The sequence below is a fragment of the Ips typographus genome, linkage group LG8, assembly GCF_016097725.1.
Source record: "Ips typographus isolate SLU linkage group LG8, UJ_Ityp_2.0, whole genome shotgun sequence".
NCBI classification, from domain to species: Eukaryota; Metazoa; Arthropoda; class Insecta; order Coleoptera; family Curculionidae; genus Ips; species Ips typographus.
In genome coordinates this window covers 3,150,015-3,170,986 of record NC_138429.1, presented here as the reverse complement: position 1 = coordinate 3,170,986, position 20,972 = coordinate 3,150,015, and the positions used below count along the sequence as shown (strand labels likewise).

The 20,972-nt window shown below is 37.0% G+C and overlaps 4 protein-coding genes and 1 non-coding gene across 7 annotated transcripts in view; 3 read left to right on the top strand and 2 right to left on the bottom strand.

The window, feature by feature from the left end:
* Positions 1-10,069, bottom strand: part of Lsm11 (U6 snRNA-associated Sm-like protein LSm11) — a 62,078-nt gene extending 52,009 nt beyond the window's left edge. The window contains 3 exon segments of the mRNA XM_081984744.1: positions 7,350-7,579; positions 7,638-7,892; positions 9,926-10,069. The gene's annotated coding sequence lies outside the window, so the exon portion shown is untranslated.
* Eip74EF (Ecdysone-induced protein E74) overlaps positions 1-15,194 on the top strand; it is a 43,163-nt gene extending 27,969 nt beyond the window's left edge. The window contains 5 exon segments of the mRNA XM_081984732.1: positions 2,557-2,673; positions 6,173-6,400; positions 12,499-12,752; positions 12,809-13,044; positions 13,102-15,194. Of these exon segments, the coding sequence (XP_081840858.1) occupies positions 2,557-2,673; positions 6,173-6,400; positions 12,499-12,752; positions 12,809-13,044; positions 13,102-13,213 (947 nt within the window). The 3' untranslated portion in view covers positions 13,214-15,194.
* A 542-nt stretch (positions 15,195-15,736) lies between these two features.
* Positions 15,737-20,959, bottom strand: LOC145732917 (solute carrier family 22 member 3-like). Of its 3 annotated transcripts, none has more exons than XM_081985465.1 (10): positions 20,790-20,959; positions 20,563-20,741; positions 20,324-20,504; positions 20,131-20,263; positions 19,858-20,079; positions 19,068-19,271; positions 18,740-19,016; positions 18,426-18,691; positions 18,294-18,377; positions 15,737-16,024 (listed from the first exon to the last, which is right to left on the bottom strand). In XM_081985465.1, exons 1-9 carry the CDS (start codon positions 20,824-20,826, stop codon positions 18,311-18,313), a joined length of 1,566 nt encoding a protein of 521 aa, XP_081841591.1. In that variant the 5' UTR covers positions 20,827-20,959; the 3' UTR covers positions 15,737-16,024; positions 18,294-18,310. The 3 variants fall into 3 exon arrangements, with proteins under 3 accessions (XP_081841591.1, XP_081841592.1, XP_081841590.1); XM_081985466.1 differs by lacking the exon at positions 15,737-16,024 and having other exon boundaries at positions 18,185-18,377; positions 20,324-20,412; positions 20,488-20,504; XM_081985464.1 differs by lacking the exon at positions 15,737-16,024 and having other exon boundaries at positions 18,185-18,377.
* Positions 15,917-16,030, top strand: TRNAL-CAA (transfer RNA leucine (anticodon CAA)). The gene is made up of 2 exons: positions 15,917-15,954; positions 15,986-16,030. It is a non-coding gene; the product is annotated as a tRNA-Leu (tRNA).
* On the top strand, positions 16,641-18,037 carry LOC145732918 (proto-oncogene serine/threonine-protein kinase mos-like). The gene is made up of 5 exons (XM_081985467.1): positions 16,641-16,822; positions 16,875-17,134; positions 17,186-17,583; positions 17,636-17,788; positions 17,845-18,037. The coding sequence occupies exons 1-5, from the start codon at positions 16,698-16,700 to the stop codon at positions 17,989-17,991; spliced, it is 1,083 nt and encodes a 360-aa protein (XP_081841593.1). The 5' UTR covers positions 16,641-16,697; the 3' UTR covers positions 17,992-18,037.
* Positions 20,960-20,972: the final 13 nt, after the last annotated feature.

Here is a 20,972-nt window from a genome sequence, read left to right as displayed (position 1 = left end):
AGAAGATACGGTCGACTTCCCTATTGTTAATATAAGACGGTTTCAGCCAGTGATTTTTTGAAAAGACGGGAAGTGTTTAATAACCTGTTTGTTTCGTTGGCGTGGTTATCCGGAAGCGCTGAGGGCCGTGGGGCACTTAAATCACTCAAAAGCAAGACCATTCGCTTTTTTCTTTCAACATTCAATTAGGTGAAGTTCAGCTTTTTGAATTATTTTCCCATCTAAAAAATACTGAAATGCCAACGCCCGTCAAACATTCAGAAACAATTGACACTCAAGCCTGATTAACATAAGTAAAAAGTGTCCCAAAAAAAAAACTTTCACCAGACTTTTGCAAATTGTATTTAAATTTTCAACAATAATTACGCAACAAATCGAAAGAACAATACTTTTTTGTCTTGTACGTGTGGGTTGTTGAACACTTTTGCTTTGTACTTTTAATACAACCATTTCGACACTGAATCGTTTAATAGGTGTTATCTAATGGGATCGAGATTAGGGATGGGCCCTTAGGGTGTCTACATGTTGTTACGTGTTGGACGTAAAAATCAACTAAAGACACGCATATGGGCTCGCCTGTTGCCAAAACCAATATATCTTCAACGCGAAACGAGGTCGGTTGCGTGTGTAATATGGTTTGCAATCTTTTTTACACACCTGAAATTTGGAGCTTTGACTTATACAAGGTGTTTGGAAAACCCTTATTTAAACTCTAACTGAATACAAAACCAATGAAGAAAATACTTTTTTTTGTAAATTTTTGAAATACTTTGAAGCTGAAGACTTTTGCGACAAAGTCGGTTTCGAGGGGACCCGGTATAACACCAATCGGGTCAATCTCCACGATGTTAAATCATTTTTTTGAAGAGTGAAAGTGGATTTTTTTTTGTTTTGTTTATTTGGCCAAGGTTGGTAGGATTTCCTCTTGTGTGTGCGCGCTGTTATGTCGACATTGATTACAGGGTGTAACAACTATAGTAAAAAATTTTAGACTTGAAATTTATTATAAAAGGCAGATAAATGACACTAATTCAATATTAATAGCCCTAGATAGGAGTTTTGACAGATGGAAGGCTAGAGCCAATAACAACAACAGTGCAATTTGGCACAGATTGACCAAGAACGAGCCAAATTCAGCGTCCAATGTAGTCCCAACAGACGTAGAATAGCTCAAAAGTAACAATTATGCAGACTAGAACAACTCTTTATCGGTTTCGAGACAAAAAATACAATTTGACACCTATTGACCACGAAGGAGTCAAATTCAACGTCCAATGTAGTCCCAACAGACAGAATGGCTCAAAAAAAGGCTCACAACAACAAAAAGAACCGTCTGTTTTTTCTTGACAATCATGAGGGCAAACTTATGGATAATAGTAAATTTACTACACTTATTTGCAATGTTAGTCTAATATTCAGCTTTACAAAGTTTCAGTGGATATGACAAACATAATTATTGATAGAAATAAAAACAAATTAATTTTAAGTCAAAATATTTACAACTTTTAGGTTACCGACCCATATTTTGCCCAATATTTGTTTATCCGTATAGCTTATCAATCATAGTTACGCACTATGATAATTTTTGGAGATCAAATGTTAATTACTACCAAATTTACGTCATTACTGATGATTGATTGATCAGAAAAAAAGCAATTTGGGTGTCGTAAACTTCCGTATTTTCCTCCCCAACCATTTGGGGCCTTGTCAGGGTGGAAAATCGATTCGGCTAGACAAGTCGCGACCTTTCAGGTCACAGACGCCATTTTTGCTCGTTTTTACATACATTTTAGATCTCTGCAAGTATAAAAATTCGTAAACGACACGAAACCTTTTAGCCCAGCTTTGGCATGATATTATTAGGTCTGGGAACTTCTTAACGAGACCAAAAAAAATCTACGATGATAATAATAAGTCTGACGGTGCAGGACCGTATTTAGCATAAATGATGGTTAATTAACAGTACTAAACATTCCAGTCAGATAGTAGCAGCGGCATAATAGAACGACATGCGTCACAGCTTTTAGGAATTTCTACAAATGAAAGGAAGCTTGCGTGTGCTGCGGATTTCCTGCATTGCTCTAGCACTAAACAGAACTGATGTTTGCTTTAGTAATAAAAAAGATGGTTTTTCGATTATTGGCGTAAGATTTCCTAGCCTTAGTTGAATGGTCCTTCGAACCGGATTTTGCGTGCGCATTTTTTTTTTGAAAACTGCATAAATGACAACAAAATCATAATTTCCTGTAAAAGGAAGTTGATATTTCACCGACTGGCGTCGGAATTGCGAAAGTGAGTCCTACTTCAGGTTGCCGGTTCCGATCTGGGTTAAGGCCGCAAAGCTGAAAACAAATATACGCTCGGCTCGTTTATGTGTGTGTGTGTAGGTTACGTAACTGAATTTGTTGTAGACTTCACTATCCGTTTAGATAGACACCGATTAATGTCGAGAGGTTTTTGATTGGCCCAAATTTCATTTAATAATCGAGATTTTCATCAAAATTTATGGACATTTTTAAGCTTCCAATGAATCTAACTGATATTTATTTATTGCAGTCGACAAAGAACAAAACAACTACCTTCACCAACTACTATCCAGGCAACGTAGTGATATCCAACATCCGTCCCTATGCGATTACGCAAGAAGAAAGGCTGTTTACCCGACCACAACAGGTAAAGTATCAACCGTCTAAAAAACGGTTTTTACGCCAAAAAATCCCCCTCTATTCAAACCAAGGGTGTCAAATTACACCCCGTTTCCTTTCCCAAATTTGACTGACCGCTTGACCACCACCTCTGTCCGGGGAGAAACGAGTTCTTCCGCGCGTTCCAAATCTAAACCCACCGGATTTACGTTTTTTCAAAAGTGCCGTTTTCCCACCGTTTCGTCGAGGATCTATTTAAGGGGACTCTCTAGAACCCCTCCCTAATCTAAACTGTTCCTTGTCCAGTAAGCTAGTTTTCGAAGAAGAAAAAGTTTTAATATAATGCGGTGGGTAATGAAACACGTTTTCGGAATTATATGCCAAAATCACCAGGTGTTAGTTTTGAAAAACAAATTTGGCAAAAATATGAACTGTTGGGTTGATTGAAAGGGCTGCAGGCAACCCTTTGCACAATTACAAATAACATTATTTGGTCATGACAGATGTGACAGCACGTGCACCGAAAGTATTATATTTTCTTACAAAAATCCCTTTTGGGACACGATCTGCCATCTGAAGGGCCTCCCCCGATTGATTTTCCCCGATTCGAGCAAACATCAGACCGAGGATTATTGTCTATGCGGGCTTACGCCGAAAAGGTATTTGGCAACCTTATATGGATGTAAATAGTAAGGCAAATAGCCCAGCTGCTTAGAATGACAAAGGACTAGCCCTTTTACGTAATAAAAGGGTTCGGAAAGGGTGGTCTTCCGTGGACTCACAATAATATTTGCATGGTCACTGGAGGACGATCAATTTATACACGAACCGACCGAATAAAAGGATTATTTTTCGAGGTTTAAACTTCAGGTATAAGTTTTGTCTGACGGTTTCAGATTACATATTTAGTAACCATGATACACTGCTGTTTAAAGCAATCTTTAGGAAAGTATGTCCAGAATACTTTCGAACATACTGTTGTGAAACAATGTTGGAAAAAATTGATAAAAATACTTATAAATTATTATAAACAATTCTTCAAATTCATCATCAATCAGGGATCTAACCTAACAATTGATGTTTTGGTAAATATGAAATAGTGTATAGTTATGTAGGTAAGAAGAAAAGTTTGACAATAAATCAAGCTTTTTCTGCTCTGAGAATGCAGTGGCAATTAAAACCGTAACGTTCACTAACAGTGATTTTTGTTGAATACAAATACATAATAAGTAATTTACAGTCATTCTTCTTCTTCAGGTGCCGTCTCCGTTTCGAAGGTTGGCAATCATCAGGGCGATTCTTATTTTTGAGACCGCAGCTCTAAATAGTTCGTTGTTATTGCAACCAAACCATTCTCTAAGGTTCTTCAGCCATGAATTACGTCTTCTCCCCACAGATCTCTTTTCTTCGATCTTTCCTTGCATAACAAGTTGCAATATTCGATACTTTTCCCCCCTCATGACATGTCCCATATATTGCAATTTTCTGGCCTTAATTGTCGTAATAACTTCTCTCTCCTTATTCATACGTCTCATCACTTCCACGTTGGTTATTCTGTCTACCCATGAAATCCTCAGTATTCTTCGGTATACCCACATTTCAAACGCTTCCAGTCTCCTCATTTCCTCTTCGATCCCATAATACAGTACGGACAACACATAGCATCTCATTAGTCGTATTTTCAGTTCCAGGTTTAGATCCCGACAGCAGAAAAGCCTTTTCGGTTTTAAAATTCGGATCGTATTTATTGTGAGCTGTCGTTGTTTTCATTAATGGTCGTGCCTAGGTATTTGTATTTTCTTACTCTCTCAATAGGTTGATTGTTTACGTATATCCTACGAATGTCCTGAGTTGTTTTTGTCATCAACATATATTTTGTTTTGTTTATGTTCAGTGATAGTCCATATTCTTCGCTTACCGTGACCATTCTATTAATTAGTTAGTTACAGTCATTATCAATGTTTAAACTCTCTTCATAATGTCCCATCAAGAAGAGACAGAAGCAGACATTAGCTTAGCAAAAAGTAATACACCAAGGAAATCTAAAATCTAATCATATTTCATCAAACTGTTGAGAATGACTGGGAAAAAACAAAACTATTTCTCGATTCCGTTGACGTGAAAGATAAAACAAAATCACGACCCAACTGGATCCATTACACAATGTTTGACATCCTTGCGGTCCATTTACCGACTTCTTGTCCTAATCATGCGGTAAATCTTTTTTGTCGGCTTCTGTACTTTATTGTCGTAGACGAGGCCTAATTGTAAACAAGCCAGCATTTCTACCTGAGCACACGCTCTAAGAGCAAAAAGATCTATCTTCGGGTGTACAGCGGCATTATTGTCCTTTTGACTACTTCCGTCATCAAAGGATTTAAGGGATTAGAGAGGTTTTTGGGACTGGGTCCTTTAGGGTATGAGTTTCACACCTTTTCATTTTGTCCTGGAGATAATAGGATCTTTGTAGAGGAATAATGGTCTCTTGAGATACTACTGGACCTAACAATGTTGGTTTTTTTGAGACACTTGTTGAAATTTGTGAAAAATCTAAATAATTCCCGAACCGATCTTGGTTGGGTAGAAAAATAACGATACGTCATTAGTTCCGCTATGCGACTTTTCTGACCCTTTTCTCTCACGCACCAACCGTAAACAAACCTATAACGCACCCTTTGTCGATTTTTTCCTTCCTTAAAACCTGTCCGAAAAAGGAAGATTCTCCCGCTCTGTCCTCATGTCCGGTTTAAAGTTCCTAGCAAAGGGTCGAGTCGACCTCCGCGCCCTTAAAACCATTAATCATACCTTTATGCCCTTTTTTACTTTTTTTCTTCGGACAGGGGTCATCTTACGGGTCCATCGTATAACAGTCGTCCAAGCACCGTCCCTTCATTTCAACCCTTTAGAAACCTTTACCATTATTTGTCTGGATGATATCGCTGGACGTTTGGCGATTATGTCGTTACGTTGGTTGACCGTTGGAGACTTGCTGGCGATTTAGTTGCCAAATTGTACGAGGGACGTCCGCGTGTAACGGTCGTTCGTTCGTGGACAATAGAACTTGCGGAAGCGCCCCGGTATACACTTGCCGAAGAGTGAGAACTGAGACTCTTTTTTGTTTCGCAATTTGCATAAGACATTCAACGCTGAAGGATTGTTTTGATTTATGATCGGTTTACGTTGAAAGCGCCCATGGGGTAGTGTTACGTTTTTAAACAAGACCAGTTTACTGGATTTTATTGCTTTTAACGGATCTTATAAAGCTATGTTTCTCTATAAAGTAGCAAATAAACACTGCATTACTGATGAGGTGCAGTTTAACCAATTACATTGATTTATAGGAAGAAGTATGGTTAAGCCAAAATGAAACACTGGAGAATTATTGGACAAACCTACTTCAAAATTCTGGAAATGTAAATAGCACTAATCTTGAAATTTGGAAAAAAACTAACAAATTGTACAAACCCACCCAATTTTAGAGTGCGTAACTATCCCGCTCGTTTTTTTATTTCGATTTTCTGTTTTAGGTTCGTTGCCACCCAGTCCAGCGGATTCGGGCGTTTCAGACGTGGACAGTTCATCATCAGGTCACGCGTCCACCGACGAGCTAAAGGCAAGACTGCAACCCTCCATACATTCTCCGGTGGGCAACCTGTTTTCCAGACATCCAGCCTTAAATTGGAACGGCCCCATTCATCAACACACGCAACGACAGGGCCATCTTAGTCAGCAGTTTTACCAGCCTTTTGCAACAAGTGAGTTTTTGTCAATCAATGCGGAACAGATCTTGGTTGAGTGTTTGTATTGAGCGGAATTCGGTTTTTAAATTTAGAGTGGCATGGCAACAAGCCAAAAAAATGGAATCTTATCAGGAACAATGTAGAGAGATTCGCTATTGCGGATTAGGTATTTGGCGATGTCGTTTTGCTAAATTATTATTATAGTCCCTCGTCAAATAGCGGATCGCGGTAGGTGTAAAAGCGCTTGGCATTGCGCAAAGCTTACGACCTAGGTCAATGTCAAAACGATAATACTTCTCCGTTTTGCCGCGTTGACGGACTTAAAATAGATATTTACCAGTTAGCGTTTCGTGTTCTCCGCACTTTCCGTTTCTATCAGAAACTTGGCATAGCACGTACTGACTAGTACCTGGGCGCAATTTTATGTTTTCTAGTTGATCTCTCAAATCGATTATTCTCATCATTTACGATCAATTTGTGACAATGTTGGTCAAGAAACTAGACCAATCCTAGTCGTAAATAACAATAATTCTGATGCTCTTAAACTTACATCTTTTTAAGGCTGTACTCTATTGTAATGATTACTTCTTATATGAATATACACTAAACTGATAATAACTTGTGTAGAAGCACAATTAATCATGCAATTAAAATAACCGCAAAAAAATGAATAATATTTAGTTTGTTGGTAAACTAATACAGAGATGTGACGTCAATCCGGACTTTCCTTTCTCAAAAACCTCAAACTGGGTTGATACACTACTGAAATGCTATGACCCGTTTAAAATCATTCAATCATTAAACCAATTCAGTTTTAGTTAAAGGTTTTGAAACTTTGTTAAAATTAGCACTACTGTACTATACAACTGATTAAGCTTTCTTGTTAATAACCTACTCATAGTCCTTTAGGACTTTATTTCACCCTACTCTAATAAAACTAAGGAAAAAATGTTTTAAAACATACCTGGGTTGCAGTTTGAGAATTGTAGTGAAAACTGACCAAAACAACGTTCTTGAACTCAATATAACCTTTTCTAATGAGTACTTCATTAGAAAGCATTCCCAAAGAGCAAATCCTCCATTATAATGTCCTCAAAAATGTGACGGTGTCCTCTGAACGAGAAAAACGGGTATTACCTGACTTTCAGGGCACATAGTACGTTGGAACGTCGGCCATTTTGCAGCTCAACCAACCTAAAATGGCTGACGACAGTGAAAAGTGCTTTAGAAATTTTACAAGTACCTTAATTACCAAAATATTATATTGTAAAGACCTCTCCAAGTAACTCAAAAACTGTGGTTTTCAATTATTTTACCCACAAAGGTTATGCAGAAGAACCTTCCAGCCTCTCCTCTCTCCTGCTTGTTAATGTTGGTCTAATTACCAAAATATTATATTGTAAAGACCTCTCCATGTAACCCAAAAACTGTGGTTTTCAATTATTTTACCAACAAAGGTTATGCAGAAGAACCTTCCAGCCTCTCCTGCTTGTTTATGTTGCATGTCCTGCAAAAAAATCAAAATCTAAATTGTGATGAGTGAAAGGTACTATATTTAGTTATATGATATAAATTATAGCACTCTATCAGATCTAACAACCGTTAACGACCTAGGACACTTGTACATACAAGTCTGGCTTTTCTTATCTTAGCACTTATGCAAATTCATGTTTTCGTCAAGTAATCGTGCCCTTATCGGTCCACAGTACAGTTAAACCGATGCAGGATAAAAACGACAAAAATAAGTGCCATTAATTTCGTTTTTCGGTACATATACTGGGTGATTTTTCAGTAGCGTCAAATATTGACTACAATTAAAAAGCTGTTAGTAGATCGTTGTGAGATATGTATGTTTTATTAAAATGAGATGAAAAAAACAAACACGTTTATATGAAGTCGCTAATAAACCCAGTTCATTTTCCTTTAATTATCAATTTCACCTTGCCAAGGTGTTCATCATAAATGGCAACAAACCTAACCTATCACATTCAGTATTTATTGAGTGTTTTTTTTTAGTATTGTTCGTTTAGTTTAGTTAGGTTTTAAACTCAGACTAAATATTAATCAAGGACGTTATCAGAACTGAAAAAACGCATTGTCAAAGTTTGTTTTATTTTGCGATATTAAACGACAATTGTTTCAATGTTAATGGACACTTTGTTACTTGATATAATTAAAATTTAATTTTGAGACTGTTTTGAAACAATCGGTTCATCAGAGAAATAGATACATCCATTGGCCACAAGTCAGAAAACGTCATAGTCACGTGAGCATTCAACCAATGAAACTTCACATTTAGTATTTCTGAGTTGGAAACAAGTGATATCAGTCAAATTTTCATCCGAATATAAGCTAGTTTTCACGAATATGTTGTTCTTTTTAAAAAGGTTAATAAGCTATTAAGCTATTACCATTGATTTTCAAGTTGTTTTGTTCCTAACCTAATCATCGATTCACCCAGTAAAAAAACTTGGAAAGGTCAAGGTCGAAACGCCAATCGGTTTGGAAATAACATCGGAAATCGCCTTAAAACATTTGCCAATTGTACGGTTTCGGTTTTAGAATTTTCTTTACCATTTTAGTCCGATTAACTAGTAAACATGTTACGTCACTTTTGTGTTTGTAGAGGTCGACAAAGGAACAAATAAAAATAGCTCGGACTCGGTGAAACAATTACGCAACGACCCACCACACAAAGTGAATTACGAAATCGACAAAGTCTGAGCTTGACCTATCTCAATCCATAAAATAGGACAAAAGGTTTCAAGGCTAGCTAGTTCTATGGCGGCGTGGTAATACAATGCTTGGCGTTTTATAAGGAAGCGGTCTTAATGACTCAATTGAAAAATCGAAAATAGATTTGACCCCTAGACGTTCGTTCTGGACCTGGCACTGGTCGGTCCGATTAAAAAAAAACCTGTCCCGTTCCTTCCTCAAAACCGAAGCAGAAAAATTGCGAGAGGAATTTTGCCAGGCTTTGAGATAGGTCATCGCTAAAAATTCAGTGATCTAGCGGTGATTTGAAGGTCGTGATAAAAAAAATTAAGAGTTTTTGCCTTGTCAACTTAAACCTGACCAAGCACAATGCCAACCCCACTTTGCCACAGTATAATTTAGGATAGGCCTGTGGCTGAAATCAAACTGTTAATACCAAAACTCTTCCCAATCTATTTTGGGTGAACAGAAACATGATCTTTCTTAATTTCTAAACATCCCAGTGCAAGATAATTAAGATAAACCCTGTTTTTGTCTTAGATTGTTGTAGTGTTCGTCCACGCAATCAAAACACCACTGATACTGCATTCAAGATGTATTAATAGCTTCTGGATCGGTTCAATCTTGAGCTAGTCATTTTTTCTCCTGGATTTTTGCCAACCCCTCTCGTTTCCGTGTCAGTTTAATGTCAGGTGTGTTAGTGAGACCGATATTCGATACAATCGTTGACTAAAAAGACTATTTTTGGACATAAAAGTCAAGCCAATTGGCTACCGCAAATGATGTTTATTTTATAAACAAATCTATACTAGCCGAACTACTTACCAACAATTGCGTGTTGGGCTATTAATCTTGTAATGTACAACCATTTTCCACACAATTTTTACTTTAACACCGAAAATACCACAAAAATACATTAAATTTAAGTAAAAAGATGGGAAATACCCGGGAACTACAAAAACAAACGTCCTCTGTCATTTTGTCAAAAACCCTGTCACTGTCACGTCTACCACTCAAAGTCGGGCAACTTGTAGTTCACTACCTTGTGTATTTGGTTGCATAACTACCGTAATGTAAATTATTAATCTTTTATCATTTAATGCATCTTCCAGACAATCACGTACGAGTATACCCACTTGTAGGGTGTTTAAAATTTGATGTGCAAACTGATATCGAAAACCGTTACAGGGTGGTTCTTATAATTGGTTACTTTGTTAGGTGATGGATGATGGATTTTCTGAAAGTGGTAATTTTGACTTATCTCATCCATTTTGAAAACCCATACAAATTAGTAGTTGTTTAGTCTAACAGGAAAAATGTGTATGCGATCCTGGTCGAGTAGTATTGCCACAAGGCGAACATTATCAGTAACAGTTTATGTTACCGACTCTATTTCCGTATGGAACGGATTGCGGCAAAGCCAAGGCCATCTTAATTGAAAATCAGCTCAATTTACCATTTTTGTTTAAAATTCGTTTGGTTTCAATCCTTCTTGTCGATTTTAGTATCAAAACTTTGCCACTGTTTTGACTTTTGATAAGTCTTGCTGGTCAATTAGAGACTTATTGGTCTCTGATGGAAAAAATTGAAAGTGATATCATGGATGTGAAAAACCGGCAACAAGGCAAACGGAAGCAAAACATTGGCCGTCTGGCGGTTCGAGACTGACCTTGAAATGGCGGAAAGGCGCTGCGGCGGGTCGCTGAACTAGTGACCGACCATCCGCCATTTCAGTCGCCATGTTAGTGGGCCTGCGGTACCGCCAGACTTTGGTACCTCGGACCGTTTTTTTTTGCACGCCGGGTTCTAAACGTCACTTGACACTCATTTTATCATCAGGTCACTGTTTACTCGATAATGCAAGTTTTTAATTGATCAATCAACATCCTGCTTACCGATATATTTGCCAATAAGTCGAAAGACAAATAAGTGTTATCAATGCTACTTCTTAATTAATATCACATTGTGTATGACAGCGACCTTTATTAAGGTCAATATGAACAAACTACAAAATTCAAGTTTCCGGTATTAGGACGGAAGCCGAAAATAACTTTGTGAAATTTCCCGCGGTGGAAAACCGCGACTCCTTCAGGGCCACCTAACCTAATTTTAGACTTCATTGGCGTCGAATTACGTGATTGGCTGGAGGGTGATATTTCCGACCCACCCTGATGGTGGAGGGTGCGACCAATCCCATGCCGTTTAAAGTGGCGCGTTGCCTCCGTTCCGACCGCATTTAATCCCCGTTGACCTTGTACTGTATCAATAACCCCATTTCAGTCCGGCGAAATAATGTTTGTTGCAGATAATTCCTGTTGCCGGTTTCAGTTATATTACTCCTGGTTGCATCTTGTCCGCAATGTTGCCATATTTAGGTTGTCCTATTCGTCAAACAAATATCATCCCCTTGCACAAACCCAAACTGGTCTGACACTTGCTCCCTTTACTTCAGGGATGATAGAAAATAGTTTGAATTTGGGAGGGGATGATTTAAGTAATTTAAACTGAAATCAACATGGCAACGGCGCTAAGTGCACCAGGAGGACCTTGGGCCGTTCAAACACCCCGATTTGAGCCGGCTCGATTCTCCTTTGCACACGTCTTCCTCATTTTCGTGCCCAACAGAGACGCACACGAACCCTACAGTGATATAATTACACACATCTACGTTCAAACGCAGGCGCAGTCGCTTTAGTGGTTGCAAAATAGAGTTGACCTTGAAGGCTAAAACGTCTTCTGGTACTTCTTAGATCAGGGCCGTACCGTTAACTTTGTCATCTCTTCTTTATTGCAATAATTGTTAGCATATTGAGCCAAGTTTTGTAGTTATTGATGATCAATTTAAAACAGTAAACTTCTATTTTATAGCTCAAAGTAGTAGAAGTTTGTCAGAATATTGAATTTTTAAACAGAGCCTGACGACTAATAATTTAAGACAGTTTGTGAATTACTTTACAATAATCTGGCTGGCTTCTAAACATTAATAGTTTACCGAACCCAATAAAGGTGTCCTAAAAAATCCTAATTGTCGATCTCAGTGTATGTACACAGTCCACATTAAAACAAATAACTGACTTAAGTAGTTTCCCTAATGATTAATCTAAAAAAAAAAACACTCAACTAAGAAATGAGGTCTAGGTTTTGGGGACGACCTCTAGCGCAGCCAAATTTACCTCGAGTAATTTTAACTAATCAGTATCCGTTCCAACTTTTTTAACGTTCTTGTACACCCTGTATACAAGTTAAAACTTTCACTCTGTTAACACGTATTACGCATACATCGTCGACCCTGAACGGTGCATTGACCAATGTCCTTGGTTGGAAATGAAATTATAATTTTACCACCCAAGTGTAAACTCACTTAGCACTTCTAATTTGATTTTTTTTGTTGTTTTCAGATTTGGACCCTTACCAAAATTACCTCCTCCAGGCTCAACATCATCACGTGACATCGCATCCGCACCAAACGATGCACCAGCACCATCCCCATAATCCGTCCCCCTTTACCACCCCTTCACCACCATCGCCAACCTTGAGGCACCATTCTGGTATACCCACGTCGGTGATACAGGCAGCTACCAGTTCCGTGTACGACGACCCTTACTTGTTAGGATTCTCGCCTAGAAAACTGAAAAAAGTCAAGAAACAACGGGTAGGTTAAACAATTGAGATGCTATAGTTATATGGAGTAATAATTCAATATTTTAGTTGGGAGAACCTGGTACAGCACCCAAAAGGAAGAGCAGAGAGGGTTCGACCACGTACTTATGGGAATTTTTGCTCAAACTACTGCAGGACAGGGAATACTGTCCGAGGTACATCAAGTGGACCAATAGGGAAAAGGGCGTGTTCAAACTGGTCGACTCTAAGGCAGTGTCCAGGCTATGGGGGATGCACAAGAATAAACCTGACATGAATTATGAAACGATGGGTCGAGCACTAAGGTCAATATTACCACAGTATTTGCAATGTTACTTTATTCTTAAACAAAATAATTTCAGATATTACTACCAGAGGGGAATCCTTGCAAAAGTGGACGGCCAACGTCTAGTCTACCAATTCGTGGAAGTTCCAAAAGATATCGTGGAAATCGACTGCACAGGGGCGGCGTGAACTGTCCCCCCTGACCCTTTTGAAAGGACAAAGAAAAACAAAAGAAGCTCAATTGAGGTGGGGTAGCTGGCACCCCCTTCACCCCCTATTTTTACTACGAAAATAGTACAACAAAAACAGACAAAGACTAAAATAGTATGGATTGTTCTGTTTCCCCTCCCCCTTTTTTTGTTTTTTTCGACAACAACGAAACCCAGTGATTGTAATTTATTATTTATTTCAAGTGCGGTCGCTCTAAAAATGTTTTGTATACTGTGTAGATCTCGTTTTTATATAGTTTCCTGTTTCAGAACAGGCTTAAGAAAGAATTGAGAAGTGTTTTTAAGCTTAAAAAAAGGTTGTGGTATTTTTATAAGGCTATTCTACTTGCGTCGAGGTTGAAGGACTTGTCTAAACCAAAATTAAACTATTCTTGTGTTCCCTTCCTCTCATATGTTTGCCAGATAATCGCTCGCACTCTAGTTTTATTACAAATTACTGAAAATTAAATGTATAGTGCAATAATTTGTAGGTGTAAGCGAAACATACCCACGAATTTTTTTCTAGAAAATTTCTCAGTCAGATTCGAATACTCAATGAGATAACCGTACAAAAAAATATATTTTCGCTTTTAAGATAAATTATAGTTAAGTAAACCTACAAAAAAATTAAAAAAAAGACCAGATTGAACGGTGCTGTTTAGATATGAATTTACTTAAAGAAAATGGATCAGACTGCGAAAGGTGCCTATATGGAAAGTATATAATATTTAAACACCAGATTTAAACCAGTGCTCTCTCTTTTGTTTGATAATTCTTTTTTGATCTCCTATATATTGAAATTGTACATACAAAAATGTATACTCAGAAAAAAAGTGTGATTGCGAACTAAAAGATATTTTTATCAAGGCAAAAACAATACTCTTTTAATGTAGCGCAGTACAGAAAAAAATACTTAAAAAAAGATATACAATATTCTTTTGTTTTTCCAACTACCAATCTTCCTGTATTGCGTTTCAGTTTTTTTTTTTTAAATTACCCAGTACTGAGTTTGTATATTCTGTATAGTATTTATTTAATTTTCGAATATTGCTCTTGTTCGGCAGTTTAAAAATTTTCTGTGATGTTTTTTCTTTTTTGTAAATTGTTACTAACTTTTAGCCGACGTGTGTAAATTGGATGTCCAATCACCTCAAAGCAACCAACCAGTGTACCTAAATAGTGTCTTGTTTATAGAGCAAAGTTTTAACACGTTGAGACCAGTTTTATATTATTCGTGTTTTATCTGATAACTGAAAGGAAATCGACAAAAGTTCAAAATGTAATCAGGTCACACGTTTATATTACAATATATGGAGACATTTTTATACACACATACACATAATTATGTAAGTGAAATTATAAGAATAATGATTATTGTTAAATGTTATTAATGTTACTGGAACCCGAGCTTAACAGCTTTTGGGTTTCTCCTAAAGTAGAGAAAGAAATAGTTCGTCCACGAACCAACTGCCCACCTAATGTTCTTGATCATCCCCCTCAATTATTATTAATAGTAATAATTATGAAACACCAAAATTATTTAGTACGGCCCTAGGTTTTGGTTGTCCAGAATTTAAAAATCCTCGCACAGCCAAAAAGGGAATTAAGTCAATTTTCCAAATTATTTTTTTTATAAACATATTATACATGTTACATGTCTAGAACGGATGTCGTCGTAACTGTAAACCGATCGGTGATAAATGTTAAATAAATATTAATATTAATTATATCGTTGTTTGTAAATATAGATAATTTTTATGTTAATGATGTAAAACCGCTTTTCGGTACGGTCCTGACTCCGGCACCCCACCATACCCCCCCAAACCTTTCTGGGACGCCCCGAAAAACGTTTTAAATAATTATTGTAAATGTTTATAAATGTAGTTTAAGCGAGTACTTTATTATATAGTTTATATGTAATATTTTTGTCTTTGCAAATAAAATAACACTAGAAAGTAAAATTGGTTTAATTGTCTGGCTCAATGTCATAATGAAGAAAGTTTTATTAAGTAAAACTACAGAACAGCAATGGGTATGTACAGGCAAAAAAAATAGAATAAAATGCCTAATTTTGCCGTAGAGAGGTACAGCAGCCAAAAAAATCCCATCAATTTGTGGGCATCATGCCTTGCAACTACTGTCTTGGAATGACAGTATAGATAATTAGGACTGTATTACTGGTTGCATATTTGTGAGAGACAGCAGTTGCAAGGCAAGTCGACCACAAATTACATGTGCGTGCCGCCATCTAGAGTGTACCTACTTAATAGCGGCATTAGATTTTACAGTTTCCTACCTATGAATTTGTTCAACGCCTGATATTTTATTTACTAAATTTAGTGGGCTTCTATAGCGCCATCTCAATTATGACTCCTGTAACTTGACTTCGATTTTTTTTATACTAAATAAGTTGTACAGAAAATTAATGATAAGATACTTTAATAATTAAAATTACACTCAACTAGAATACAGTTTAGTAACATAGATGGGGCGACTAGAAAATTTGGTTGTGTCAGAAATTTATTTCATTATAATATAACTCTCAGACTGCAGTAAATATTAACTAAATATAATGTTTTAGATTGGATTAAATAATAAACTAAAACAAACAACAAAAAAACTATAATAAAACAGTATTATAATTTTGTCGGTAGTGTACCGCTTAAGTCTGTATTTCAAACATGTCAGGATGGCCGAGCGGTCTAAGGCGCCAGACTCAAGGTTTCCTTGCCTACGCTGTAGGTTTCGAGCGTTCTGGTCCTCTTTGAGGGCGTGGGTTCGAATCCCACTTCTGACAAACTTTTTTTTTATAAATTTTTAATATACAGGGTGATTCAGGTTTTAATACACAAATTTTAACCGCGTATTCTACGTCCAAAAATAATCCTAGTTTGCTCTATAAACTATATCCCGGAAATGCGTCAATACAGGGTGTTGAAGTTTTATAAAAACAAAGGTTGCCAATTTTACGAATTTTAATTTTTTTCGAATTTCGATTTCTCAAAAACGGTGCGTTGGAAGAAAAATTTCCAAGAGACCTTTTTCCTTCAAAATTAAACGGAAAATGGAAAATTCAATTTTATTTTAATAAAAAGCAGGGGCGTTCCTTTTTTTCTTAAAAATTATCAGGTGACTTATTAATACGCTCGCCACTGGTGGAGATAATAACAATTTTTTAATTGGCGTATAATCGGCTCTTGATGTACATGAAAACCACAAAGTTTCATTAAAATAAATAAAATGAATTTTGTGTTTTTTTTTATAAAACTTCAACACCCTGTATTTCCTGAAAGACGCATTTCCGGGATATAGTTTATGGAGCAAAAGTGGTTACAATTTGTGTATTAAAACCTGAATCACTCTGTATAGAAACCAAACAAAAACTGTTTAGAATGTGAGAAATTTTCTAGCGTATGTTTTGTTACAGTTCCAGTTGTGGCTATTGGGTTAACTGGTGATTTTAAATGGCCAATCAGCTAAAAAATGCCTGCAGTTTGCTATCTCCTAAACTTCTCTCGTCTTTATCACCAGGGAGAACACTTACCCTTAGAAACAGTGAAGGAAGACGGCACCTTTCTCCATTAATCAAGTAAATATCACAGAGTGTTGTAGTTGTAGATAGACGACCAAAAACTTTGCAGCCATCAGCCATTATTCAAGCCGAGAGCAGCAAAACAATTGGATTTTACCCCTAAAGCTAACAAACAACCATTAAGCCAAATTCCCAGTTTAAAAATTCATGTTGTGGAAGATGAGTTCAACATTGAAAAACACTGTGAACTGAACATCAACACCCCAAACAAAAACGAACTAACCCAAAATGGGTTGGACAAGTTCAAACCCAACCTGAACATTTTAGGAAAAGGTACTTTTGGTACTGTTTTTAAAGGGAAATACCAAGGTAAACACTTCCAAATTAACTTAATTCTTTGCAACACTCAATAATTTTTAGGGGAATTAGTGGCCATTAAAATCACCTCCAACTCCTCAAAAGAACGAAACGTCCTACATCTAAAACACCCGAATATTGTGTGCACTCGAGATGTGATTCACAGTCCTAACTCTAAGTATGACCTAGTGATAATGGAGTTTTTACCTCGAAGTAAAACCCTGCAAGATACTTTGTACTCTTTGAAGAAGCTTCCCGAGAACCTTACGGAGAAAAAAATACTACTCAAAGGATTCGCAGAAGGCGTGTCTTTAGGTCTGGATTATTTGCATTCTAAGGGGTTGCTTCACCTGGACCTTAAACCTTGTAATGTGTTGGTTACTGAAGAGAATGTGTGTAAAATTTGCGATTTTGGTAATTCAACCACCATAACCGAGTGTTTGCAAGCTTACGATTGTATTGTAAGAGGGTTGTAGGGTAATTAATGCGATTGTTAATAGGGGTATGTTTTAGGGTACACCGATTTATACGGCTCCAGAATTATTGCTAGGAGGTAGACCCAGCACAAAGAGTGACGTTTACTCTTTAGGGCTAATTTTCTGGCAAATCAAACATCAACAAATTCCTTTTGCTGAGTACGAGAGGGTTGAAACCGTTATATACAATGTAATTTAAAAGAAGCGCATAAACCCTGAGACAAGCAGTAAAAAAAATATTTTAAGGTTGCTAAACATGGAATTCGGCCTTGTTACAGTGGAAATACCGAAGATGAACTGTTTAAGCTCATATCCAGATGCTGGCATAGCGATCCGGGTTCCAGACCAAAAACTGCGGAAATTTTGGAGTGTTTAAAAAGTGTTGAATTTTAGTTTTGTTTTTGTTACTATATTTTATTAATTAAATCATTTTATACTACTGTTTTTATATTGTCCTGGAAGGGTAACCCTCAATATAATAATGAACTACTCACAGACAATTAGCCTGAATTGAATGCTGCTTTAGTTACTATAATTTCCAGTAGAGTAAAACCGTTTGTAGGGGGTGGTTTCTGGCCAATTAGGCTTTCATTCCCTTTTATTCTTTTGGCGTTCAAACAGACAGATGCCGATTGTGTATTGATAAAGTTAAAAGTAGCACGTGTTTGGTGTAAATTGCTTCTTAACAAACTCACCCTAATAAACAGTTTGTTCAGTAAACTACAATATCTTTAGTGGTTAAAGTTTTTCTTTCAGGTTTGTGGTTTTTACTAGAGAACCTAAAAAAACACGTTTAATTTTACGTACAAAAATTTGTAGATGCAAACCTTTCGTGCGAATTTAAGTCTCTAATAGTTTCGGGTAAGAGTTTTCCTTGAGTTTCTGGAAGAGGTAATATCGTCCCAATTTGCACTAACACTAAAGCGGCTATAATCACTAAAGGCCAAAAGTTCCCCATTCTTTGCAAAGCTACTATTAGGGGGGCCAGCATTGACCCTAAACGACTGAACATCATCGTCAGCCCCACTCCTGAATTTCTCAAAGTGGTTGGGAATAACTCTCCCGTAAATAAATACATTGCGGGTAGCGACACCTACATAATATTGTCAGTACAAAAAAAGAGTTAACACATTTTACTTACTGAAAGTCCTATAATACTGAAACCTGCTAGTAACATTCTAGGCCAATCATAGCTGTAGGTTTCCTTAGGAAAGGCCAGAATCAACAGACAGGATAATGCTGTGAGTAGCAGGGAATAGATTATAGTAGGCTTTCTCCCATAGTTGATAACCAAGGATATACACAGTAGGGTCCCTGGAAGGGAGCTGACGCCCCCTAAAGTTACAGCTAGAAATAGATTGTTACTGATATGCCCGATATACTGGAGGAATGCGTAAAAAGTAACTCCTGTCAAAGACCTAAAAAAAAAAAAACATAGCAACATTGTACCCAACTCTGTACAGGTTTACCAGTTAATGATTAACACCAGGCACCTTCTTCTTAAAGTTCTAGTAGAGAATAAGTGTCTAAAACCACTTTCAGTACTTTTATTCTGGATTGGTTCAAAATCTTCAAAATTTCTACCGTTGAGTTTTGCAGCCGATTTTATTATTTCAACAGTTTCGACCCTTTTTCCGACAGTCATCAACCATCGAGGGGATTCAGGAACCCACCTACAAGTAAAGTTTAAACCAGAGAATATGGCGATTACGTCACCATCTTCACAAAGTTCAAAATGAGAATAACACTGACATTAAATTTATCTTTAACTACACACTTTAATTCAGTTAACTTCTTATAAACAGAGAAACATTTCACCGTCATTACGTATATGAGTTGAGTTGAAGAAGTATTGATTTGACATTGACATTGGCTATCACAGTCAAATAGCCATTGACTTTGTAAATTCGTATGGCCGCCTTCAAGATGGCGCCCTCCATATCTCGGAAACCAATGACAATAGATTTTTTCTAATTACGTCATCGTGTTCTACGTAAAAAAGTGCCTTAATAAAGTCTTAGTTTCAAAACTCTCTTTGGCTTGGTTAAAAAGTGTTTAAAATGCAGCCTCTGATGTTTTCCCAATTTTCCGGAAAACTGAGAAAGATAATTTAATTTGGAAACCGGAAATAAGTTTCACATAAAATTCTCTAAAACTTTCCCCATTTAACAGACTCTGTAGCTCTTACGGTTACAGAAATCCCAATACATGTAGAACCAATTTGGGACATACTGTATATTGAATAAAATGTATACTCACCCAAACATCAACACATACAATCCAGATAATACACTAATAGTCAAATGAAGGTGTCTCCAGTCCCTTATCAAATAAGCAAACACTGCCAAAAGCGCGTTACCCAATCCAAAAGGTATCTGGTACAGAATGGGTACAATGGTACGCCATTTTCCTCCCACGATTTCCATGCACAGCACAAAGGAAGTGACCATGGTTCCACCGTTTGCTAAAGCCAGAAAGAACCTGCAGGAAATTGTGACTGTAACCGTTTACATAAGAATGGATAAACTTAACCTTAGGAGAACAAATAGTGAAAAATACGGGCTGACAGAAGCTAGAATTCCGAAGAAAGCCTGGGCACCCAAGCAGACTAGAAGAATCTGTTTTCGCCCCCTTTTGTCGGCCAGAATTCCGAAAATTATATTACCTAAAAATAAATCAAAATTTACTGACCCACACAAACATACAGGGTGAATAAACAGCTCACCTAAAAGAATCCCAAACATCAAAACAACTTGAGATAAATCCATCAAGTTTTGTCTATCACAAACTAAATCCCATTCTGACGTTATGGTGCTGGAAAATACGGTCTTGTTGTAACTGAACTGAGTGCATGGTAGCATAGAACCACTTTGGTTCTTATAGCAGTACCCTGAATTAATTCCGGTCTAAAATAAATTAATTGCAATTCATTTAAACTTCAATATTTTAAATTATTAAACCCACTTGTTTAGACCCTTGATCGTACTCGGTGACATTTTGACACGAAAAACTGGTGGGTGGCGCCAAGAAGACAATACTCATCTGGAACCAAGCTATTGGAAATTTGATTAAAGCCATCAAAATGGAAACTTTTAGTTGCCATTTTCCAAAGTTCCCAATGCGTCTGCTTAAAAAGTCCTGCCCTAAAATTTAAATAATTAGAAAAGCCCTTAAATGACTTAAACTAGTACCTTTATGAATTTCGTCTTCTCCATCAATTGCAGGCATTTTAACTACTTGAAACCACCGACACGTAAGTAAACAACGGTCTAATGGTGGCCTACCAAGTGAAAATGGTCATTATTATCGGTTCGAGTGAAAGTACATTCGTTCTCCTTGCACTTGCAGCCGGACCTGTAGACTTCCTGGTCGGC

Excerpts from the sequence above, each read along its gene's own strand:
- LOC145732918 (XM_081985467.1), top strand. The coding sequence starts at position 16,698 with ATGGCCAATCAGCTAAAAAATGCCTGCAGTTTGCTATCTCCTAAACTT. Across the intron at positions 17,135-17,185 it reads TTTTAAAGGGAAATACCAAG|GGGAATTAGTGGCCATTAAA; the intron begins GTAAACACTTCC and ends AATAATTTTTAG. Across the intron at positions 17,789-17,844 it reads TTGAAACCGTTATATACAAT|GTTGCTAAACATGGAATTCG; the intron begins GTAATTTAAAAG and ends AAATATTTTAAG.
- LOC145732917 (XM_081985465.1), bottom strand. The coding sequence starts at position 20,826 with ATGCCTGCAATTGATGGAGAAGACGAAATTCATAAAG. Across the intron at positions 20,080-20,130 it reads TCACTATTTGTTCTCCTAAG|GTTCTTTCTGGCTTTAGCAA; the intron begins GTTAAGTTTATC and ends AATTTCCTGCAG. Across the intron at positions 18,692-18,739 it reads TCAGTATTATAGGACTTTCA|GTGTCGCTACCCGCAATGTA; the intron begins GTAAGTAAAATG and ends AATATTATGTAG.